Source organism: Siphateles boraxobius, unplaced genomic scaffold, assembly GCF_051911475.1.
Source record: "Siphateles boraxobius isolate OS27281-9 unplaced genomic scaffold, OSU_SipBor_1 26, whole genome shotgun sequence".
Lineage (NCBI taxonomy): Eukaryota > Metazoa > Chordata > Actinopteri > Cypriniformes > Leuciscidae > Siphateles > Siphateles boraxobius.
The window spans coordinates 22,271,663-22,288,213 of record NW_027508876.1 but is presented as its reverse complement, the minus strand read 5'-3'; the positions used below and the strand labels follow the sequence as shown (position 1 = coordinate 22,288,213).

The window sequence follows — 16,551 nt, the reverse complement described above, 5'->3', positions numbered from 1 at the left end:
ACATCTAGTCTTTTTTTACAGGTGATCCTGGTCCAAGTTAATCCAGGTGAGACGTTCACCATTCGCACAGAAGATGGGGCTTTGCAGTGCATCCAAGGTTTGTTCAATGAAGATTTATTTTCCACTGTATCTTCAAGTAGCTTTCTGTTGCTAAATGTTGCTGTTCATATCTGTGAATGATTCAGACCTGTTTTGAGTCATGGTGTTTTCACTCAAGCTTTTGGCCAAATTGTGCAGCCATGCAAACAAGCACAGCAAACCTGAAGATTGTTTTTTGTTTTAACTTGTGATTTGTCTGATAAAAATTGTGATTTTAAAATGCAAGTAGATGTCGTTCCCCCTATGACTTAGTATTGTCCAGCCCTTAAATGTTCCCTGTAATGCTACAAAACTGTTTCTAACCCTCTTGTATGTTTGGCCAGTGGAGAGACATTCGGTCACTGAATCCTTAAACTAAATTACATCTGACCTCATTATGTCTTTTTAACTTAATTAAGCTAAAGGCCGCTGAATTCCCTCAGTAAGAGTAAAAACAAATCACTGTTTACACATCTAAGTAGAGGAGCTGCAATGACGGTTTAATTCAATTTGTCCAATGAGAATAGCAGAATCAGCAGAACAGGGGTGTTTGGTTTATGGTAGAGATGGAGCTGGTAGCAGGTCGACAGGAGCGAGAGCGAATGTAGATGGAGAAAGAAAGTCTGTACCTCACAGGTGTGGAGACGATGCAGTTGAAGGCCACGGTAATGTTCTGGCATGTTCAGGATAAGAACTTTGTTTAATTTTCGAATGTTTGTTCAATCTTTGCCAGGTGGCCGTGCCATGCTGGATAAGGCGAGTCCCCTGTTATTCTTTGATGTTGACTTTGCATTTTTGCAAACAATTTGCTGATAAATGTTTTCCCAGGGCTGGGCAGTGTATAGTTGGCTTATCTTTATTAAAACAGTTCTACAAAAAGGTATCACATATATGTAATTCAGAGCGCCTTCATCTAAAAGTGCAAAACGAAGATAATAAAAGTGCCTATATATATATATATATATATATATATATATATATATATATACACACACACAAACACTTTATATATATATATATATATATATAAATATATATATATATATATATATATATGTATATATAATATACACGCACACTTTATTTATATATATATACATACATGCATATTTATTCAATTAAGTAGAATATTTCACTGAAAATGTGCAGTGTAGACTGCTTTGTTAATTTTAATGTGAGTGATCTAGTTTTATGAGATCTAGCTTTTATGTTGTTTTCGTAAAGTTGTTTATGTGGTAAGAACCCTGAGTTTTTCGGTGGAAACGTCCAGGCCAAGAGGAAAAGGTGCATGTGGGTTTGCTTTTCAGACATGCAGAGGTATATGAAGCAGAAAAACATCTGAATTCTACTTCCTCCTCTGAATCACAAAAGTGATGGCAAAAGTATTTGAATCTTTTGTAAATGATCAAGTAAAACAGTTTTTAACTGAAAATAAAATTTTGAATGAATTCCAATCAGGCTTTAGATCAGGTCACAGTACTATAACAGCAGCCATGCTGGTCACAAATGATATTATTGAATGTTTGGATAGTAAACAGCATTGTGCAGCCTTATTTGTAGATCTCTCCAAAGCATTTGATTCTGTAGATCATAAACTTTTGTGGCAGAGACTTAGTTGTGCGGGTTTTAGTGAAACAGCTCTAAATTGGTTTAAAAACTACTTATCAGAAAGAACTCAGTGTGTCTCAGTTGAAAATTATACTTCAGCAGAACAAACAATTAAAAAAGGTGTCCCACAGGGCTCTGTTTTAGCACCAATTTTATTTTCTATTTATATCAATGACCTAGCTTGTGGGATAACTCCAGCTAGAATTCATCTATATGCTGATGACACAATCATTTATACAGTAGCACACTCTCTGAATCAAGCCATAGAGCTTCTGCAAGATTCTTTTCGGTCTTTGCAACTGTCATTGTCAAGTCGAAAACTGGTTTTAAACACGAAAAAAAACTAATTATATGCTTTTCACCCGTTGTTCCATCAACACAGATCGCACGATTTTAAGTTTAGAGGGGGACTGTATAGAAAGAGTAAATTGTTATAAATACTTAGGCATATGGTTCGATGAAAAATTTGGTTTTAATGTACATATTGAAAATCTCTTGAAAAAGCTTAGACCAAAACTGGGTTTCCTCTTTCGTTTAAAGAAATGTTTTCCTTTTGAAGCAAGAAAGAGAATTATTCAAAGCTGTTTCCTCTCAGTATTGGATTACGGTGATGTGATTTATATGCATGCAGGTTCATCGTCGCTAAAAATATTGGATTGTGTTTACCATGCTGCCTTACGCTTTGTGACGAGTGCCTCCTCACGCACTCATCATTGTACTTTATATGAATTGGTGGGTTGGACTTCTTTGTTTCAAAGGAGAAAAATACATTGTTAGGCAAATTACCAATTTATATCTGTCGTCTATTATTTTATTGTATCTGTAATTATAGCACTAGATCTAGTGCAAAACTGCTTTTAAAGCTTCCTATAGTACGTTCAGAGCTTGGTAAAACTGCCTTTTCTTCCTATGCTCCCTGGTTATGGAATGAGCTGCAGAGTATAATAATGATACAAACTCTCCCCTCTTTAAACGTTTTTAAAAATCTCTTATTGAACAATTTAAAGGAAAGGTGTGCATATTTTGTAAAGTAACTTTTGTTGCCATTTTATGAGTGCTGGGTTACATTTTATGTACGATTTTTGAATTTGTTTGTATTGTATATGTGAAACTTTTTGTGCTGCCATTTTGGCCAGGACTCCCTGGAAGAAGAGATTTTTATCTCAATGGGACTATCCTGGTAAAATAAAGGATAAATCAAATCACCTTTCCTGCCGGTTGTAGGGCTTCTGATGGACGTTTGCAGGATTGACACCAATTTGTCCTCCCGAGCAACCATTAGAGAAATTGTGAGGTGTTATAAAAACATGTATTGCAGCTCAAATACATCACTTTGCATTAGTCCGGGCATCCTTACAGACATATTGTCGACTCACTCTCATCAGGAGGCCTGTAAAACACACACACACACACACACACACCATACACACACATGCCTGTATTTCTGAATAATTACCATTTTTGGCTCTCCTCAACTTTATTTATTTCTATGTTCTTGTAATCAAGTTAGTTCATCTGATTTTCTTTGTAAAATGCTCTCTGCATCCTTGTATTCTATCCCTATCTCTTTCCTTCACTCCTTTTCTCTGGACTGTGTAAATATGTTTCCTGTTGATGTGGCTTGGAGGCCTCCCCCCTCTCTGTGGCCCCCCAATCCCTCACCCCTTTCCTCCAGCACGAGAAACAGACCTCCAAAAGGCAGATGTCTAATATTAACAGGCACGGTCCCGAAAAACTGTGTGCAAAAAAATGTGTCTCCCTTCTGACAGTCAAGAGAGCCAAAGGCCTTGGGCAGACGTTTAGAAGCGAAGGAAATTTTCTAAAAGAATGTGTACATGTGGAGATCAGGCACTGCTAACACATCACACCTGGCCCAGCGCTATTTACAGGTTAAACCTGTGCAGACGGCAGTCGCCTATGGCCTCAGGGGAGACAAAATATGGAGGGTTTTGTCATCACGCAACTTGAGTCTTGGGGGTGTACGAGTCCTGCTAAGCGTTTGATCTCACTTTAAGAGATGCTGGTGGTCTTGATAAACATCACATTGCTTGCTTATGTTAAAGCATCATAAAATGATAGCGTTCATGATAAAATATTAGAAAAACTCACTCACAAGCGTTAATTAGTAGTAGTATAACACAAATACCTGGTTTCACAGACAGGAACAGTACTGGTGTGCATCTTGAGATGAAACAATGGCATTTTATTTTAAGATATGTCAGTTCAAGTTGCTTTCAGTTAAAACAGCTCAAACATGTATTTTAGTCTGAGACTAGCTTAAGCCTTGTCTGTGAAGCTGCAGGAAAGTATAGTGTTGTAGATGTACATTGCATTTTTCAAAAATTAATATACAAAAAACTTTGCTAGATTTAAATTAATGACTGTTGAAACTTTTCATCAGTCTTTGGGTCCGTTACGTAGTGTGAAAACATCATAATAGTAATAGAAGTAGTGTCCAGTATCAGAGCAGCAGATATATAGATAAACACACACTTTCTGCACTTACACCCAAACCGACATTCACACAGACAGTGGATTATATATGTGCAGAGATGCAGATGCAAAGAGACGTTGATGCCTTCCACAGTAGCCTGAACAACAGCGAGCAGGAGTTCCAGGAACAGATGGTAGTTAGATTTTTATAAAAGTGCATTTTATTTCAAACTTTAGTCAAGTTCAGGTTATTTTGCTCTCTCCATCTCGTTCTTTGTTGTTCCTGTTTTTCTTTGCACCGTTTTGCTTTTTATGGCATTTGCTGTGTTTTTTCCCCCTCGTTTAGTATGTGACTGTTCTCATCTGGTCTGCGCTCTTTCCTGGTGGAGGAAACCCCCTCTGCCGCACAGATGATCATAGCAGAGCTTCAATTCCATTCCTCTGACTCACTCCGCTGAGGAACAGTGGATTTTTTGTGCATCATGGAACGACAAAGAGAGTGAGAGAAATAGAGGTTTGAGGGAAAGGGCAGCGTTTCAGTCACGTCCTTTTCATGGCGTTCTCTCAGTGTGTGTTTGTGAATATGCCAGTCTTTTCGAAATCCATTGTCACACTGGGTAGTTTTTTGAACGAAAGCTCTCAAAGGAAAACTTAGTTGCTCAGAGATGGCTATTTCATACCTTAGGAGACAAAGTTTGACCCTGTGTGTTCTCCTTAGATTTTCCTAGTCTTATTGTGCATGAATCATTGGTGCACATTATTCCTAAGGAAAATGTCTTTGTAATTGCTTTTCAAAACTTTCTACACCTTTGAAATTACTTTTCTTTTTGACTGACATCATCTAGCCCTTTTATATTTCTACCCTGATCATGAGCAATCAGTTCCTGATGGATAAATCAAGTCCCGCCCTACTTATTTTTTCCTGATCGAATTTCCTGTTTTACTTAGAAACGTCATATTATGAAAGTAAAATGGTTTGATTTAAATATTAGTCTTGTATTTCTTTTTTTATTAAATAGTTTATTCCTTTACAGTGTAATAGTATTATTCCAATATATTTCAGGTTTTGTTTAGTATTTCTATTTAATGATATTCACAATAAAAACAATAATATTTCATATTTCATAGTCATATTGAATAGCTCATAAAGTAGGAATATGGCCTATGAAAACAATATATACTGCATAAAAACCAAGTATCTCAATTTCTGCTATTGTGCAGCCCTAGAATAGAAGATCTGAAAACTTTAGGGGAAAAAAACTCAGTGTCTTAAGTCTCAATTTACTCTCCTTTTAGTTTTGCTTGTGTCTAGGAGAAACAGTCGAGCTATTAACAATATCAGTTGTAATTTTTCTTCCCTACAGCTTCTGTCGCTTGTTAAGTTTAAAAGCTTTCGTATCCTAATTCCTTGGTTTGCAACCTACTGCCGCCACATTCTCCAGAACATTACACAGTGGAACATTCCACCAGTTTGTTTTTTCTCCTCCTCCTCTTCTTTTTCTCTCTCATTTCTCTTGCTCTTTCCCCGTTCTTTTTTGCTGACCTACTATTTTCAGCTACCACTGTGTCCTGCAGCAGGCTTTCTGCGTGCCTTCATGGGGCAGTGGTTTGGTAATCGTAGTCTCAAGTTTCAGGATAACAAGGGCTCGCATAAAAACAAACCCAGCAGATTGACACCCCTGGTCGTTGCCAGCAGACTGGCACAGTTTGCACTGCCCAGCCTGCAGAACAGAATGAGTGTGCACTTCACAGGAGTGAACTCAATAACCCTCCTCTGGTTTACTAACCTGTGGAAACCCACATCACAGATTTCATTTGTTTAAAAAACATTCTTAAAGGGGCAGTTCTCCTAAAAAATAAAATTCTCATGATTTATTTGCCCTCATTACTTCTACGGAACAAAAAAAGGTACAAGTTTGAAGACAAGCTTACAAAAATGTATCCTATGACTTATGGCTTGTTTCCACTGAGCGGTACTGTACTGTACGGTACGGTACTGTACGGTTCGGGTCGGTAAACCATGATCCGGCTAGCGTTTCCACCGACAACAGTACCCTTACTGGCGTGGTTTGGCGTGGTGTTTGCCGGAAAGAAGCGATCAACGTCATTTTCGCGCGAAGAAGAAAGCGACATAGTAAACAACAATGGATGACATACAGCAGATCATGTTCTTGCTTCTCTGCATGTTTGTCACAGGAAACAAGCGCCGACTAATGGAGCAGCGCGTTCTTGAAAGCGCCACTCAGCTCGCTTTGCTACTCCGGTTATCTCTGTAGTATGTACATTTTAGGCAACAATAAAACTAAATATGTTATAAAACACCACTCTGCTTCTTTTCGGTTTCATTTAAATACATTTTAAACATGGTAGGCACACAAATGTGGTTCAGGCACTGCATGTATGTACGTTAGCCTATTTTTAACAAAACTAAATATAAAACACAACCCTGCCTCTTTTCGTTTAAATTAAAAAAAGATTAAACATATTCCAGGCAATATGTCCATTTGTACAAATGCTGCAATAAACAACATTACAGATGATCTTGTAATAAAATAAAAAATGACAAAACTCAACCCTATCTCTTTTTGTTAAATTTTAGTTTTATCAATAATAGCCATTATAAAAGTATAAGTAAAAGGTACAAAAAACTACACAATAAAGCTTTAATAACATAAAGCAAACAATTCAGACAAACTCAGCGCTCAAATATATGAAACTTCACTTAGCCTTCTGCCAAAACTATTGGCCAGGGAACGAATAATAGATTCAAGAGACCAAAGATTGCCTGTTAGGTCTATACAAGACGAATTATATCTCATGTTTAAACACTACAGAGACGTCAGAGTCAGCGGCAAACATCAGAACGACTAGCCGAGGAAAGGCTGTTCCAGGCGGGGAAAATGAGCGCCGAGCGCCTGGTGATCGCCTGGAATGGATCTCAGTCAAATTATCATACATCTTTATAAATAAACCACAGATTTGAGCTTTAAAAAACTCCATTCTCGCCTGAAAAACTCTTAAAACTACATTTCGTGACACAATAACAGTAGTATTATATTTCAACTGTATATTAAAAAAATGGCACTTCTAATGTTGTCATTCCCCTTGTAGCACGCGCAAGTGACGATTCTGTCAACCAATCAACGTTCTGCAGTGAGTCTAGCTCCACCTTTTAGTACCGTACCACTGTGCTAGGTACCCCAACGAAGGGTACCCAAAAAGTGGTACGGTATGGTTCGGCTTTTTGGTACCATTCACAACTTTTGACAGTGGAAACGCAAATAATTGCGTACCGTACTGAACTGAACCGCACCGTACCGCTCGGTGGAAACGAGCCATTAGTCTTGGAATGTAGTGCATAAGGGCTACACACAGTGCTTTGTGCCGTTTCTGAAGCTTGACAGCACCAGTTCTCATTTACTTTACATTAAATTAAAACAGTAGCTAGGATATTGTTCAGCAATTTACTTTTTGTGCTCTACTGAAGAAAGAAAGTCTTACAGTTTTGGAACAGCTCGAGGGTGAGAAAATAATGAAAGAATGTTTGATTTTGGGTGGACTATCCCTTTAAAATCAGGTCTTTGTATCTGTGTTTTCTTTATCTGCTAAATTCAATCCTGGGATTTATTCATAGTAAGACGCCACACTGAGTCTGATCTGTATCTGGAGTAACGTGAGCACATTTTGTGCTTTTGAAGGAATTTTTTTGACAGACAATGGCACCATTTATGTATGTGACAGGCTTCATCCAGACGGGGCAGATCCAAAAAGCTCTCTCTATTCCTCTGTATGTCTTCCTCTCTCACCCCCTCTATCAGTGTTGAGTCTGAACTGTAGATCAAGTCAGAGCAAAGGAAACTCCTTCCTGAGTACAGAGCATGTCAGAGCAGGTCTGCATTGGAACTATACCTCTTTCTGCCTGTTTATATTTCCATACATAACTTTAAGGGCCAGATTTACTAAAGCCTTTTTTGGAGTTAAAAAACTGCTGTCAAAATTTACTAAAGAGACATCGAAAAATTAGCGCTGAAAAGCCGTGGACAGTTATTTTTGTGGCTTATCTTATTGCATATGCAATTGTAAGAGTTTCCCTTTCAGATGCAACATTTATGGGAGGGGAGAGTATTTAAATGAATCATGCAAGGCGATTTATTAATTAAGGTTTGCACTCGTCAATTTATTGGTATGTGGGCCATTGTTTAACGCTTAAAAAAAAGCATGTCTTAAACCATACTCTAATTTGCGCTGCTCTCGGTAGATTGCGTTGGTCATTATGGAAATGATCCTGTGTTCTTTCATTTGCACGTCGTCAGTAAATCACGCGCAGAACTTTCCACTCCCATCGGCACTTCTATGGAACTGTGCTCTCTCGATACTTTGCCCTATTTATTAAATCTGTCCCAAAGACTTCAAAATTCCCCTGATTGGATTTCTTAAAGAGGTCATGAATTGAGAAATAAAATTTTCCTCGGTCTTTCAACATCTCAGAGGTTATTGTACTATAAAAATATCCTGTAAGTTTAAATACTCAACTTCCTTGTCGACTCATTTCGGATTTTGTCACATTATTACGTCACAGTGTGACAAAAGACTGCCTCTGCAGAAGAGGGTCAATGTCTTCTTCTACATCACTGCCTCTTCAGTGATTCACACATATCATTTAGCAATAAATAAATAAGTGACTGATGCAAACAGGATAACTCTATAGCAACAAAACCATTGAGATGTCTCTGAGGATTACAATGTTTTCCAGTGCCAAGTTGTGGAAAAACAGTCTTTGCATAGCCTTCCTTGTGATCCTAACATTAAGAAAGCATGGATGAACTGTATTTTTAACAAAGTTCCTGTCTGATCACGTCAGTAAGACAATGATCATTTGTTTGCTTCATTTTACTGTGGATTTGTTTTTAAACAAGACACAGTTCGACGCAGACTTTTCTGTTCACTGTTCAGAAGGGGCAATGCTGCCCAGTCCAGCAGTGGAGACACAAGCTGATCTGGCGTGCAGGGTTGGAGAGGAGCTGGGGAAGGTCCGGTCTGCCTCCTACGTCATTTTCCCTTCCCCTCCGCTGGGGAATCTCCCCACACAAGAGCCCCTTCAGCCCCACCGAGGTCAAACCATGTCTCGGAGCCACCTATTGAAATCATTGGCCAGCAGCTATAAATCAGAAGTGCGTCTTTATCGTTGCGTGATTCACTCGAGCTTCCGTTGCTTTTGGGTGTTTTTTTTTTATTTTTATAGGGATGTTGGGTGGGGAGAGGGTAAAGTTCTCAGCCTGTTAACTCAGGATGGGAAGCATGGAAATGAAAACAATGCCTTGAAACACCAGAGATGGCCTGGCATGATAGCGACACCCTGGTCTAATTCTCTGAATGGGCTTTTATCAATGACACTGGGAGTAATTCAGGTCACTCCTCGGACTCGTCCACAGCGGGACTAATCAGCTGCTGAGAGCGGAAGAGGGGGAGCGGCTGGAGGGTAGCCGTGAAGTCGTCTCGTTTTCCTGGAGGGCTGTTTGCATAACTCTCTCCACGCAGGAGCTGAATGAGTCCACGGACGGTTTTTATTGCACATCCTGAAAGCCAACACCCTACCACCTAAAGCATGCTGGGAATTCACAGCCAAGCGCTACATATCCACAGGGCTCACCGTTCCCAAGGCAGGGTGGATCTTCAGACAGACTGTTTGGAATATTGCCGTTTTTGGGCCAATTTGCTTTAGCTTTGAAAGGTGGGCTTTGTCTTAGATTCAGTTGAATCAACATCTCTGTGTCCTAAGCAAAGTGTTCACAGCCATATCCCTATCCACGGTGGCCAATATCTCAGTTTAATATATTAGGCCATTATAAATCTTGACCAGCAGTAAACAAAAATTTCAGTAAACATCTGAAAATGTATTTATTTATTTTACAACTATTTAAATTTCATTGAAGTATTTTGTTGTTGTTGTTGGAAACAGTATTTTTTTATTTTTTTTATTTACTTGCTTATTTGTGTATTCATTCTACCAGCACTTAAATTTCAGGAAAGTATGTGAAATTAATTTATGTAGAAAAAACATTTATTTTACCAGCACTTTTTATTCAATGATTGATTGATTGCACTTAAATTTCAGTACAACTTTAGAAATTATAAAATTGGATTACCCAGTGCCAAGATTATTGCTAATATTTTTTTGAACAACTATTACAAAAAAAGCAAAATATTACTTTTCTTAATTGGCATATGTGCACGTCTGTTGCCAGGTGGCTGAGTATCAGGAAATTAATGAGTCTGACTCTGGCTAATATATCAGTCTGTCAATAATTGACACAGAAATAGTTAATTTCTTAAACATTTTGTCAAACATTATGTAGTTCAGACTTATACAGGTGAAATCAATTTTACATCAGGAGGTCTGGAGCACCATATGTTGAAAATGGAGACCAAGACAGTGGAATGTGTATGTTTGAAAGAAATGTGTAAAGCACACGTCTCTTTTTATGAAAACATTTTATTAAAATTTACAGATCCGGGCCAGCAGTCTTGACTGAAATCTCTACCTGTGGGACCTTTAACAGAGTGTGTGTTTGTCTGCATGTCCAGAGGAGTGTGTCTCAAGGCAGTCAGCCAAGAATACTGCACTAACTTTCATTAATGCAAATACAAACATTTCATGGTAAATATTTAGGACTGGTATACACTTCACCCTGTGATTCGAGCCTGTGTAAATGCAGTTAGGAAAGCATAGCTCTACTGTCTTTTATTTAACAGTGTTTGGTGTTCACCCCAGGCGAGTTACAACTAAATTTTTTTTGCATCATATTTTGTTCTGATTATGTCTCAAGATGCCATTTTTTTCTGTCAAAGTTTAGTTGTGGGACTATATAATGGTGCTTGAATTAGGATATATTGTGTGAAGGGAAAAAATTGAATGCCTCCAGGGTCTGTGAAACACAAATACGTCCTTTGATCAGTGAGTCTTTTGGATAAACACTTCGGCTCCTTGAGCTGTGAATTTTCCTCGTTGGATGGAGAGAGACAGATAGTGTTTACAGTAGGAACAATGGGCTATGCAATTACAGACACATGAAAACACACACTGCATGTGCGGATACACACACACCCTCTCCAGAGAAAATTACAATCTCATATATACATAATCAGATGGACTGCAGGTCTGGAATTATGGTGTTTTATCTGGCTGAATGGAAAAACAGAAGAAATTCTGATAGATGGGTCACATTATAGTGTGTCTTTCAACATTTGCTTGTTTTTCTCATTTATGAAGATAAATCAATATGATGCAGCTGAATGTTGTGTTCTTCATATGGGTTGTTCTAAATGTGCTCAAATGTGCTTTTTCATAGTTTAGGAGATTTAATGGAGTTCTGTTTTAGTGTAATAGTCTCTCTATTATTTTTGCTCACACTTAAGGTTAGGGATTTGTTCTAAACCATCTTTCTAAGCATTTAGACTAAGAAAAAAAATCTGCTAGACTTATATTGAGGAAAGGCCCAGAATATCATCAAGACTTAAAGAAATAGTTTACCCAAAAATGAAAATTCTGTCATTTACTCACCATCAAGTTGTTCCAAACGTGTATGGATTATTTTCTTCTCCTGAACACACAAGATATTCAAGGATGTGGGTAACCAAACAGTTGGAAGTTGCCATTGACTTCCATGGTATTTTTTTCTCTCCATACTATGGAAGTCAATGGGTACAGTCAGCTGTTTTGTTAGCCACATCCTTCAAAATATCTCCTTATCTTCTTCTGTGTTTAGCCGATTAAATAAATTCATACAGGTTTGGAACAACTTGATGGTGAGTAAATTATGGCAGAATTCATTTTTGGGTAAACTACCCCTTTAAGGGTGGGCTCTTTTAACTTGGACCTGTAGACAATGATCTAGAACCCCTTAGTAGCACTATCAACACCCTAGAAACCACATACAGCACCCAAGCATTGTGGTGGCAAGTTTTGGATTGGCCTCATTCAAATCTTCTGCAGAAAATATAAACATTTAACCATATAATGAAACATAAGCATTTTCTCAATTTTTGGCAAACTATGTTGCTATAAAAATAAATGTGCTAAACATGGCTTAATAATTTTGATGAGTAATGTTTGTTCATTTTGGATTTATTTTATGCACCATGATGGTGCTTTTCTTTCACTTTATTTTAAATTTTTGTATTTATTGATTTTCTGAATTTATGTTTTGATTAGAGCTGCACACTTCTGGATGAATTGATAATTGCGACTTATTTATTTATTTTTTAATCACCAGTCTCCCACGATTCTGAATAGACAACCAAACTAAATAAAATGAATGATTCAATGACAAATACATTAAGTCTTTAGTCACCACCTACTTGTGTAACGATCTAATTGATATATTTTTTAAGTTAATAAGTTACTTTAAAAATGTAATTTAATCTGTATTGATTGCTACCGTAGACATCAGTGTTTATATCCGAACTATAAACTTATATCCCAGTACTACTGTGGTAATTTGAATTATTGTAACGTAAAAAATATGAAGCTTTGTGAATCTGTTATATACATTTGACAACTGCTCTCACTGGTCAGGGTCAGCGGCAACGCCAACGCAGATTTGAATGTTCGCTGTGAACATAATTTTCTATTATGAATTTATGTCATTTAGAAATAAGATTGCGAGGGTGTTTGAATCAAGATTGCGTTCTTTTTTAACAATTAATCGTGTAGCTCTAGTTTTGAATAAATGTTAGGGGGTAACAGTTTAGGACCCAAGGACCAGATGTTTGAAAGAAGACCCTGAGTCAGAATTATAATAAATTGAAGAAAAGTTTTACTGAAGATACTTTGCAGTTTCATCAGCAGAAGTCAGCTTCAAGACTCACACGGGAGTTCGTAGGCCGCCCCGCTTAGTTATAAAGATCACAGCAGTTATACCCTTCACCAAGGTCTAAGCTACTTCCTTGCTTCAGGTTGCAGTTTCTGATTGGCTAAGAAATAGATTAACATAGTAATTTTCCACACATATACAAATAGACTGAAGCATTTATCGATTATGCAGCTGACACTCGGACCCTGAAGTTAGGCACTTCGTGACCTTCCAGGTCACAGATTTGGGTTGCTGGGCGCCGGCATGTCCAGAACAACAAGTCAGTCAATCTCCAATAATACCAGTGGTTTCTTAACCTGTAACCAAGAAGACTAACACACACACACACCGACACACAGCTTTTCCAAGGTTGGATTTAGCCAGGCTCTAACTGTAAACAGGAGAATCTCCTCAAAACATTAAGATGATGCGTTCTTTCTCTCAAGGAGAGCTACACTTTAGTCAGACTGGAAAGTAAGGCTTTAACAAAGAAATGGTCCCTTAAACTATTGGCTTCAATGACCCCTATATGTTTTAACACGTTGGAGACCTTTCTCAAAAACAAAACAAGTCCCATATTTAATTTCTGGAAGCCGGGCTAAATAAGCAAGCACTGTTACTGCATTCAGATCAAATACAGACAAAAAAGAATAAATGAAAAGAACATTTCAGTAATCACACTGGTAACATCTATAACAAAGTAAGATCTCCAGAGTAGTCATTCAACTCATTTGATATTTAGAAGGAAACATATTGATTAATACCTAGATTATAATCACTCATTACATATACATTGAAGCAGCAGTGTATTTCATAATCCAGCCCCTTCAAAGGTATCATGGGAAATCTGAGCAGTTTGAGAGTTTTGGGATATATTTTAAGGAACATTAGGGTTGTTTTCTCAGTTGAAGAATTTCAAGACAAGTATAAAATCTCATCAAAAGTCTCCATCTGCTATCCATATTCTTCTTGTTGTCTAGGAGAAACAACTGAGATGTTAGTGATCTCAAGTTTGATTTTCCTCTCCTATGGAGTACTACACTCACACACCGTCTAAAATTTGCTTGCTATAAACATAGATCAGATTTGCAATCCCTTGCAGGAAAAAGCTTCGTTTCTTTGCCCAGTGGCCCTCAGATTGATGCAACACATTCCTTCCAGAAACATCCCTTTCTTTTGCTCTTTTCTGCCCGTCGTCTCCCTGTCTGGCCAAGCTAGCCCTCCAATGTGAATTAGTGGATCTTACTTCGGAACTGATAGTTTGTGGAACACTCAACTTCCGTTTTGCTCCTCTGCAATCTATGTATGTACATGTACTTGCTGTCAATCACTGTTTCTGTAAAAAGAACAAAACTGAAAACACCACTTGGCAGCTTTTTCTCTAGAGTTTATCTGGAGTAAAAGCAAGAATACACACTCATGAGGACGTGCACGCACACGTACTTTGGTGGTGTGTCAGCGGCCCTCAGGACTGACTGAGTGGACTTTATGAAGTACCCAGCAGGCCCTGCAGTGGGGGAGAGAGCTTCTCTCTGGAGCACAAAGAGGGGTTTGTTCTGCTGAAGAGGCCCTCTTCCTCGACAGCCTCCTGAGAAGCCTGGCAATCCAGAAGCTTTACCCCCCCCCCCCCTTAACTTACCTCTATCTGTCTCTCGCGCTGCTCTTCAAACTTTTACGATTGCTCATACTTCCGGTTATGGATGCGAACAAACCGCTTTCCCTAAGTATTAACCTGCACAAAACTTGTTGTGTTATGGACATGAATGATACCTCAAATCACGGCTTGATGAGGTAATGTGTGCTATTACTTTTCTAAGTGGTCAAATTTTTTTATTAGAAATGGGCTAAAAAAATCTTATAGACAAGAATCATAACTTGATGGTCAGCTCTTTCTACTTGAGCCAGTTAGCATACATCTAGCAACCACCTAGAACATCTTAACAACACCCTAGCAACCTCCCATGACACCATAGCATCGTGGCAACGGGTTTGCACAGGTTTAATTTAATACAATTATAAAAATATTTGTTAACACTTTAGGTTAGGGTCCATTTCTCACCATTTACTAGTTGCTTATTAGCATGAAAATTACTCTGAAATTGGCTGTTTATTAGTACTTATAAAGCACATATTAATACATTAGTCTGCATGACCATATTCTACATCCTTTAATCCTACCCAATACCTAAACTTAACTACCTTACTAACTATTAATACGCAGCAATTAGGAGTTTGAGCCATATATATATAGAAGGGATACAAATTAGGAAAAATAAATATATATATCAGAAAGATTGACAAACTCTATTGCTAAATTAACTGCTGTGTACTTTTGGCCAGACTTATGTACAACGATTTGGAGATCAAACAAACAAACAAACAAGCAAACAAATAACAATACATTAACTTCTGAAGCCACATTTGTGACTTTTCAATGCTTTACTACTCCTCTAGGATTATATAAATATCTTTGAATTATCTCCATTTGGCTGCTTTTCTCAACAAAATGAATCAGCATATAATGTACAGTCTTATTTTAGTATTATTTATATACAGGTCCTTCTCAAAAAATTAGCATATTGTGATAAAGTTCATTATTTTCCATAATGTAATGATAAAAATTAAACTTTCATATATTTTAGATTCATTGCACACCAACTGAAATATTTCAGGTCTTTTATTGTTTTAATACTGATGATTTTGGCATACAGCTCATGAAAACCCAAAATTCTTGTCTCAAAAAATTAGCATATCATGAAAAGGGTCTCTAAACGAGCTATTAACCTAATCATCTGAATCAACTAATTAACTCTAAACACCTGCAAAAGATTCCTGAGGCTTTTAAAAACTCCCAGCCTGTTTCATTACTCAAAACCGCAATCATGGGTAAGACTGGCGACCTGACTGCTGTCCAGAAGGCCATCATTGACACCCTCAAGCAAGAGGGTAAGACACAAAGAAATTTCCGAACAAATAGGCTGTTCCCAGAGTGCTGTATCAAGGCACCTCAGTGGGAAGTCTGTGGGAAGGAAGAAGTGTGGCAAAAAACGCTGCACAACGAGAAGAGGTGACCGGACCCTGAGGAAGATTGTGGAGAAGGACCGATTCCAGACCTTGGGGGACCTGCCGAAGCAGTGGACTGAGTCTGGAGTAGAAACATCCAGAGCCACCGTGCACAGGCGTGTGCAGGAAATGGGCTACAGGTGCCGCATTCCCCAGGTCAAGCCACTTTTGAACCAGAAACAGCGGCAGAAGCGCCTGACCTGGGCTACAGAGAAGCAGCACTGGACTGTTGCTCAGTGGTCCAAAGTACTTTTTTCTGATGAAAGCAAATTTTGCATGTCATTCGGAAATCAAGGTGCCAGAGTTTGGAGGAAGACTGGGGAGAAGGAAATGCCAAAATGCCTGAAGTCCAGTGTCAAGTACCCACAGTCAGTGATGGTCTGGGGTGCCATGTCAGCTGCTGGTGTTGGTCCACTGTGTTTTGTCAAGGGCAGGGTCAATGCAGCTAGCTATCAGGAGATTTTGGAGCACTTCATGCTTCCATCTGCTGAAAAGCTTTATGGAGATGAAGATTTCA

General features: G+C 38.2%; 1 protein-coding gene across 2 annotated transcripts in view; it reads left to right on the top strand.

The window, feature by feature from the left end:
- fndc3bb (fibronectin type III domain containing 3Bb) overlaps positions 1-16,551 on the top strand; it is a 66,751-nt gene that overhangs the window by 11,730 nt on the left and 38,470 nt on the right. For both annotated transcript variants that reach the window (XM_077245005.1, XM_077245004.1), the window contains exon 3: positions 22-97. In XM_077245005.1, the coding sequence (XP_077101120.1) occupies positions 22-97 (76 nt within the window). The remainder of the gene's footprint in view (positions 1-21; positions 98-16,551) is intronic.